General features: G+C 35.5%; 1 protein-coding gene across 1 annotated transcript; it reads left to right on the forward strand.

Moving 5' to 3' along the window:
* The first annotated feature begins 384 nt into the window (after positions 1 to 384).
* Positions 385 to 2,266, forward strand: LOC122579810 (protein BRASSINAZOLE-RESISTANT 1-like). Its single transcript, XM_043752045.1, has 2 exons — positions 385 to 863; positions 1,485 to 2,266. Exons 1-2 carry the CDS (start codon positions 597 to 599, stop codon positions 2,115 to 2,117), a joined length of 900 nt encoding a protein of 299 aa, XP_043607980.1. The 5' UTR covers positions 385 to 596; the 3' UTR covers positions 2,118 to 2,266.
* The last annotated feature ends 7,288 nt before the right edge of the window (positions 2,267 to 9,554 follow it).

Genomic DNA, 9,554 nt, shown 5'->3' on the forward strand with positions numbered 1-9,554 from the left:
TGATTGATTCTTTTAAAAATTAGTCTAAAAATCCCTTTAAACCTATAAAAAAAATGTAATGTGTGGTATCAACTAAATCTTTTTCATAATTTTGGTTCTGATTTTTTACATGTCATCATTTCATTGATAGGAAAACTTTTAACCTGTTTAGTTAAAAAAAAATTAATCATTTCCTTAATTTATTTGCCTTTACTAATTAATCAGTTTAGCATCACACCTTTTCACGTTTTGAACAAGGATATATATATCCATGAAATCAACAATAAATCATCATCCAACGGTCCCAATTATTACTTGAAATCATTAAGCAGACAATAAAGCTCCTCTTGTTCTTACAAACACTCAGATTTGTCCCCCTTCTTTTCAGTCTTCCCACCACTTTCACACACAATCCATCTCAATCCACCTCGTATCACATCACATTCATTAAAAAAAAAACCAAACAATATTATATACAAAGTTACTATCTCAAACAACAATACTCCCTTCACATAATAAATCACATAAAACATATAAATACATACCCACATTGTATGTATTATTATTCTTGATCAAAGTTAAAAAAAAAAAAAAAACAAAGATAGATAGATCAATATATGATGTGGGAAGGAGGGTCATCAACACCAACAAATGTGACACAAGAGGGTGGCGCAGGAGGGAGGAGGAAGCCGTCGTGGAGAGAAAGAGAGAATAATCGAAGGCGAGAAAGGCGAAGGAGAGCGATTGCGGCGAATATATATAACGGGTTAAGAACACAAGGGAAGTATGATTTGCCAAAACATTGTGATAATAATGAGGTTTTGAAAGCTCTTTGTAGAGAAGCTGGTTGGGTTGTTCTTCCTGATGGCACTACTTTTCGAAAAGTATGTATTAGTCCTACTACTATTTTATATTATATATCTATGCATTTAATTTAATTTAATTGTTTCTTATAAAAAGTTACTGCTATATATGGTTGTTCACTTTGTTCATTAGTTGATAACTTGATATAATTGAGATTTTCATTGTTAGATCTATGGATTACAATGTTAAATGAAAATGTGTGGTTTAGCTAGGATTTGTTAAATTAATGGATCTTAATTACCTATATAAGTTGATTTTGTAAAAAATGGATCATTTGTGTTTCTTCCTTGAAATGATCCAATAAATGGGGTCACTTTTTGTGAACAAATTTGTATCTAGCTCTTAATATAAACTTTAAATTTCTTTAGACTATTTTACATGTACTTGGGTCAAAGATGTCATATTGGTATCAGCTAAATCTGACAAGTAAGTTGCTGAATAGATGAGCTTATTCTTGCTACTAATAATCGGCTATGCTTAAACTAATTTAGAAAAACTAGCTATTTCTGCAACATCTCCACATGTTTTAGCTTCTTGGATCTAATAAAGAATTCTTTTAATGAGACTAAATTATTATTGTTTCAATATATATATATATATATATATATATATAAATTTTGATCTTTGATTTTAATATACAGGGATGCAAACCACCACCTTCGATAGAAATCGGAAGCACATCAACTAACACAACACCATGTCCGAGTCCGCCTTACTCATCAAACAATCGATTCACTTTTTTTCACGAAACAATACCCTCTTCACTTCCGCCGCTAAGGATATCAAACAGTGCACCCGTAACACCCCCAATTACATCCCCAACTTCAAAACCTCCACAAAACAACAATTTCATTTTAGAATCTTTAACTAATCATCATCATTATCAATCAATGTCTTCCTCATTCAACTTACCAAATTTTACAATTTCCGCCTCTGCCCCAACAAGCCCAACAAGGTATTATCAACGTTTCAAACCTATGCCTATTCCAGAATGTGACGAGTCTGATTGGTCTAACATCGAATCTTGTCAATGGGTACGGTTCCAGAACCAAGAGCCAATGGCTATGAGTAGTCCTAACTCGCCAACATTTCATTTCGTGAAGCCAATGGCTCAAGAAAATGTTACAAATAGTAACGGCGCAGTTTATGGGAAAGGAAAAGGGATCGAGTTGGAGTTTGAGAATTGCGGGTTGAAGGCGTGGGAAGGGGAACGTATCCACGATATGGGTTCGGATTATCTTGAGCTTACTCTTGGAAGTGGCAATGCTAAGTGATGAATGATGGAGTTCTTGAAAATAATTTAGAGATTTTATTAGAATCTAGTAATAGTAATTTAGCGCCAATTAATTTATTCCTAATTTACCTTAATCATCAAAATGTGTAACAATTTTGGAGTTGTAATCTGATCCTTGTTTTATTTTTATCCCGAATCTTTTCATTAACTTATAGTAGGAGTAGTAGATATATTAAAGTCTCATGATGACAGCCCAATGGTGAAAACCGTACAAATATAAACGTGAAAAGTTAACCATAATATTACTGTACATGATTTGTCAATTTTTTCTTCTTTTTATTATTACCATGAAACCTAATCACTTATGAATCGATTATCCATATTTTGTTGTGAATATAGAATGTTTTTATCTATTTAGAGAACCTTTTCTTTTTCCCTGAAACACCTCTATTGTCTCCATCTTGTCACTCTGTTTTCAAGTGTTAAGACCATTTCAATAGATGATCCAAATTATTGAACATTGTCTGAAAAATTAGTAACGTCTTAATCAACAAATGATCTGGTTGCCTAGAGCAGTATATTATTTCTATTTTGTCTTTATATATATCGACATGCATCCTAGAACCTAGATATATATTTACTAGCCTTTAAGTTCATTTGTTTGACGGATTAGCCTCAAAATATATATATATAAAAAATGTGAGTCTATAGTAACTAAGAGAAAGTTTAAAAAAGGTCTTTTAGTTATAGGATAGATTTAAAGCTATCTATTGATGGGAAATAAGGCCACAACGGTAAACACAAATGCGGAAATAACCCCTTCGTTTGGCAACCTTTCCCAACCCGTGTGAACCTAAGATGAAACTAACAAATAGGGAACCCTAAATGCAATCAAAATCAGACCCTAATGGTAAAAAAAATTAGCAAACAAGCACACACACAACACAAGAGCTTTTAGCGTGGAAAACCTCTCAAAGTGAGAGTAAAAACCACTGGACCCTTAGGCCACTTAAAATCCACTACCACCAATAATAGAGCAATACAATCACACCTTCTCTAGTCTAACTAGAGGCATACAACAATCATCATACACTTGGAATAAAGCATCAAGATGTACGGAAACAAAACTAAAGACAAAAGAGGAATAACATCACCACAAATTTTGCCCTCTGTTCCAGCTGCTATAAACCGACTTTGAGACAAGTTCGGACACATTCGACCGTCAGATATGTTGGCCCAGATGTCAGGAACACACTGACCAAAAATGGAGACGATCCAACGGTTCCATCTCCGGAAATCTTCAGTTTTGTGAGATGTTGTAGAAAAAAACGGGATGATGAAACTTGATCTCTTTTTCTCTCTTTCTCTCTTCTATTATTGTTGAGTATATGTGATAGTGGCTGCCCATATGCATCATAAGATGCCCTAAAACCTAAAGTCAACAAGAGTCAAAGGGACTCTTGTATATGGGCCTATTTGATGGGCTTTTCCTCATGGGCTAAGGAAAACTAAACCCAACAAATCTCCCCCTTTTCCTGATCATGAGGAAGAGTTCGCCATCCCAACGATCGAGCAACAAACCTTGAGCTTCTCCCTTGCTAATGGCTTAGTCAACATATCGGAACCATTTACTATCGGTATGAACTTTATCAAGTTCAAACAAACCATCTTCAAGACAATCCCTGATCCAATGATACCTCACATCAATATGTTTTGTTCTCTTATGAAACATAGAATTCTTAGCAAGGTGAATAGCACTTTGATTATCACATAGAACCACGTAGCGTTGTTGCTTGAAGCCAAGCTCCTACAAAATTCTTTTCAACCACAATAGTTCTTTACACGCTTCTGTTGCTGCCATATACTCAGCCTCTGTTGTAGACTGGGTAACACACTTTTGCAATCTTGACTGCCATGAAACAGCCCCACCAGCAAAAGTCATCAAATATCCCGAAGTGGATCTCATGTTATCCTTTTACTTGCCATATCTGAATATGTGTAACCAACCAGCATCGGCTTCTCATCTCAAGTGTAATACCCAACTTGGAGGAACCCCGCAGATATCTGAAAATCCATTTAACTGCTTCCCAATGCTTCTTACCCGGATTTGACATAAACCAACTAACAACACCAACCGCATGAGCTAAATCAGGCCTGGTGCATACCATAGCATACATCAAGCTACCAACAGCTGAGGCATATGGAACTCTATCCATCTCTTCAACATCCTCCTTCGAAGAAGGGCAATCTGCATCTGTTAGCTTAAAGATGGTTGTAAGAGGGGAACTAACCACTTTAGCATTTTCCATGTTGAACATGTGAAGCACCTTTTCAATGTATTGCTCCTGTGACATATGTAACTTCTTGGCACCTCTATCACGAGTGATCCGAATGCCAAGGATCTGACTTGCTGGCCCCAAGCCTTTCATAGCAAAAGACTTGCTCAAATCTTGTTTCAACTGGGCAATTCTTCCAATGTTATTACCAACAATTAGCATGTCATCAACATAAAGCAACAATATGATGAAATCATCATCACCAAATCTCTGAAAGAAAACACAATGGCTTGAAGTCGTCTTTAGGTAGCCTTGCTCCCCCATAACCGACTCAAATTTCTTGTACCACTGTCTTGGTGCTTGCTTCAACCCATATAGACTTTTCTGAAGTCTACACACATAATCCTTTTTTCCCAAAACCTGAAACCCTCAGGTTGCTCCATGTAGATTTCCTTATCCAAGTCACCGTAAAGGAAAGCGGTCTTGACATCCATTTGCTCAACCTCAAGATCAAGTCTAGCTGCCAAACGAAGAACCACTCGAATAGAGCCCATCTTCACAACTGGAGAAAAAATCTCATCAAAATCAATACCTTTTCTCTGACTGAATCCCTTAACAACCAACCTAGCTTTGTACCTGGGTTTGGAAGAGTTCTCATCTGTCTTCACTTTATAAACCCACTTGTTCTTCAGAACTTTCTTGCCTTTAGGCAACTTCACCAACCCATAAGTATGATTCTCATGCAAGGAACTCATCTCATCTTGCATGGCTTCAACCTAATCCTTTTTGTGATCATCTTCCATAGCCTCTGCATAACACTCAGGCTCTCCCCCATCAGTGAGTAAAACATACTCATCAGTAGAATATCGGGTGGAAGGAGGACGGTCTCTGATAGACCGTCTGAGTGGAACAAATGGTGGCATATCTGGTACTGGTAACTCTGGATGAACGTCTTCATCTTCTTGCTCATGAGCATCAATATCATCATCAGTACCTTGTTGGTTGTCATTCTGAATATCATCTTTAACCTGTGTATCAACATGTTGTGGAGAAACATGATCAAAATCAGCAAAAGTATCACTATGTTGAGGCACTGTCTCTGTCTTCTCAACATCTTTGAAAATCTGGTTTTCATCAAATAAAACATCTCGGCTTCGTACGAGTTTCTTTGAAACAGGATCATACAACCTGTACCAAAACTTGTCTTCATAACCATAACCGAGGAATACACATGGCTTAGACTTTACTTCAAGCTTTGATCTTTCATCTTTGGGAATGTGCACAAATGCCTTGCATCTAAAGACCCGTAAGTGATTATAAGAAACATCTTTGCCGCTCCAAACCTTGTTAGGAACATCAAACTGCAAAGGAACACAAGGGGTTAGATTAATCACATGAACTGCGGTGTTCAAAGCTTTACCCCAGAAAGTAGCAGGCAACCCTACGTGTGAAAGCAAACATCTAACTCTCTCAACCAATGTTCTGTTCATCCGCTCTGCTAAGCCATTCAACTGCAGTGTCTTTGGAGGAGTCTTTTGGTGTCGAATACCCTGCTCTCTACAATAAGCATCAAAGGGCCCAATGTATTCACCCCCATTGTCAGTTCGAATACATTTGAGCTTCATCCTAGTTTCTCTTTCAACTGAGGCATGGAACTGCTTAAGCACACTTAATACTTGATCTTTGGTCTTCAAGGTATAAACCCATACCTTTCTAGAATGATCATCGATGAATGTGACAAAGTAATAACAACCGCCAAGAGACCTAGTGTTCATAGGCCCACAAACATCGGAATGAACCAAATCAAGTATTTTCTCCATTCGAAAAGGAGAATGCTTCTTGAAAGCAACTCTAGTCTGCTTCCCTGCCAAACAATGAGAACACTTACCTAATCTAACATCATGAACCCTGGATAACACATTCTTCTTTGAATGAATAGACAACCCCTTTTCACTCATGTGGCCAAGTCTCTTATGCCACAATTCGAACATGTCAACATTCTCCACAGCATTAACAATGCTGTAGGAGATCTTCGGGTGTGTCACATATAACTTTGAGACTTTCTCGCCTCTCCCCACAATCAGTGAACCAAGAGTTAATTTCCATTTACCATTACCAAAACCGTTGTTGTAGCCATCATCATTAAGCAAGCCTGTAGAGATCACATTAAGTCTCATATCCGGGACATGTTTTACATTACACAAAACCAGCTCCATCCCAGTATCAAACTTCAAACAAATATCTCCAATACCAATGATCTTAGATAATCTAGTATTACCCATCATAACAACTCCAAAATCACCTGGAGTATATGATGAATAAAACTCTACGTGTAGCAACATGACACGTAGCACCACTATCAGAAATCCAACTCGAGTCATCGTGAGCAACATTAACCATATCATAATCACAACAAACAAAGAACTCATCAGTGATAGAACTAACCTCTGTATTACCATTACCACCGACATCTTTCTTCTGATTGTTGTTTTGATTACTATAGTTGGCCTTTTTGTTCTCTTTCTTTGCTTGTCTGCAGTATCTTTGTGTGTGCCCTTTTCTACCACAATGGTAGCACTCAACATTAGCAAACTTTCCTTTAGAGGAACTGGAATTGCTGGTACCATGCTGATTACTTCTGTTACTCGGACCTCTACTCTGACTTCTCCCCCGCCTTTCAGTGACCAAGACATCTGACTGTGAAAAGGAACCTTGTGACTTTCTTTTCATCTCTTCATTCATAACACTACTCTTAGCCAATTCCATGGTAATAACACCATCTTTTGCAGAGTTAGACAAAGATGTCCTAAAAGTCTCCCAAGAATCCGGTAATGTACCAAGTAACCACAAACCCTGAATCTCATCATCAAATTTAATGCCCATTCTAGAAAGCTGATTCACAATACCCTGTCTATGCAAAATCTCCCACTTTGCATCTGTTTTATTCTCAGGTTTATCTGTAGCAAATACGGGTAAGTAATAATCTTTCACATATAGAAGATCTTCCATTTTTGCCTTCCAAACATGATAGTTTGAACCATTCAGTAAAATCATCCTACTTGAATTAGATTCCATCTTTCAAACAAGTTTTGATTCACTAATAAGCAACCTAGCTCTGATGCCACTCTGATGGGAAATAAGGCCACAACGGTAAACACAAATGCGGAAATAACCCCTTCGTTTGGCAACCTTTCCCAACCCGTGTGAACCTAAGATGAAACTAACAAATAGGGAACCCTAAATGCAATAAAAATCAGACCCTAATGGTAACAAAAATCAGCAAACAAGCACACACAACATACGAGCTTTTAGCGTGGAAAACCTCTCAAAGTGGAGTAAAAACCATGGGACCCTTAGGCCGCTTAAAATCCACTACCACCAATAATAGAGCAATACAATCAGACCTTCTTTAGATTAACTAGAGGCATACAACAATCATCATACACTTGGAATAAAGCATCAAGATGTACGGAAACAAAACTAAAGACAAAAGAGGAATAACATCACCACAAATTCTGCCCTCTGTTCCAGCTGCTATAAACCGAATTTGAGACAACTTCAGACAAATTCGACCATCAAATATGTTGGACCAGATGTCAGAAACACACTGACCAAAAATGGAGACGATCCAACGGTTCAATCTCCTGAAATCTTTAGTTTTGTGAGCTGCTGCAGAAAAAAAATGGGATGATGAAACTTGATCTCTTTTTCTCTCTTTCTCTCTTCTATTATTGTTGAGTATATGTGATAGTGGCTGCCCATATGCATCATAAGATGCCCTAAAACCTAAAGTCAACAAGAGTCAAAGGGACTCTTGTATATGGGCCTATTCGATGGGCTTTTCCTCATGGGCTAAGGAAAACTAAACCCCACATCTATTTCTTTTCTTTTTTTTTTTTTTTACCTTTTCTTCTAAACTTATATATAACTAGGTCTTTTACCCGCACGATGTGCGAGCGATAGTTTTTAAGTTGATGTATTTTTTTTTATTTTGTTGGAAAAAAATAATTAATAAAATTTTTACCATTAAATAGTATAAAATCCATTAAAAGTGATGGTCCTTATCAATACAAGTGTAGATTAAATAGGCTATAATGACTATTATATAAAAGTAAATATTGTGTTAAGTGATCCCAAATATATTGGGTGGTATTGTTTTCATGTTGATACAATTTAAATACATATATTTGAAAGTGATGTTATATTTTAATTTGGTTATAGATTATTCTGATTATCAAAATTAAAATAAGAAAAAATGGTCTCAAAAAGATTGCACACTTAAATCCGAATAAATTTAGTTCCAAAAAAGTTGACGATTTGTTCACCATTTATTCTTTTCTATTTTATTTTTATTCTTTTTAACAATTTAATCTATATAAAATGTATGAGTAAAATATTATGAAAAAAGTATAAAAATGACACATAAGATAAAATCTACATGGCAATGTTTAAGCATATCTTTAGTTTTAGAGAGACCTTGGAATCGTTCGATTAACTACTCTTTTAATATATATATATATATATATATATATAATCAACACACATGTTTATATTAAAGATCAAAAGTAAATAAAATATAATGAAAATTATTCCTATACAACACATTTTTACTATAAACAATAATATATACATCAAATAATTATATAATATAATGATTTAACGTATATATTATTGTGTATAAAAAAATTGACGTATAAGAAATGTCTAATCAAAATATATACGAAGATTAAAAAGGGAGAGGCGCATGTTTCCCATTCTCTAAACACACCCTAGGAATCACATGTAGTCTAATCAAATTAAATTATGAAACATGTTAAAATAATATTCAATCGGACCAAGCAGCTTCTCAACCACATGCACTACACATGATTTTTTTTGCGACTATAAATAAATAAGTTTGACAAAATATATCAACTTCTGTAATATATGTTGATATTTTAACTTTGAAGGTTGTGAAAACGCAGTTTTTAGGGCTATAGTTAAGGTGCAATGAGTAGTTGTATACTTAGTATAAAATTTAAGGGGTGAGCTTTTGATATGAAAGAAATAAATTTTTTATGCAAATTATATGCAGCATTAAGGGTTGTGTTTAGCATTTTCCTTTAACTTTTAATATAGAAATTTTATGGGCTTGACTTTTTCTTTTTTTATAAATATATTTGTTCATTTTTTTGTAAAAGAACATTCATCTATTGATGATT

The sequence above is a fragment of the Erigeron canadensis genome, chromosome 8, assembly GCF_010389155.1.
Source record: "Erigeron canadensis isolate Cc75 chromosome 8, C_canadensis_v1, whole genome shotgun sequence".
Taxonomy (NCBI): Eukaryota; Viridiplantae; Streptophyta; class Magnoliopsida; order Asterales; family Asteraceae; genus Erigeron; species Erigeron canadensis.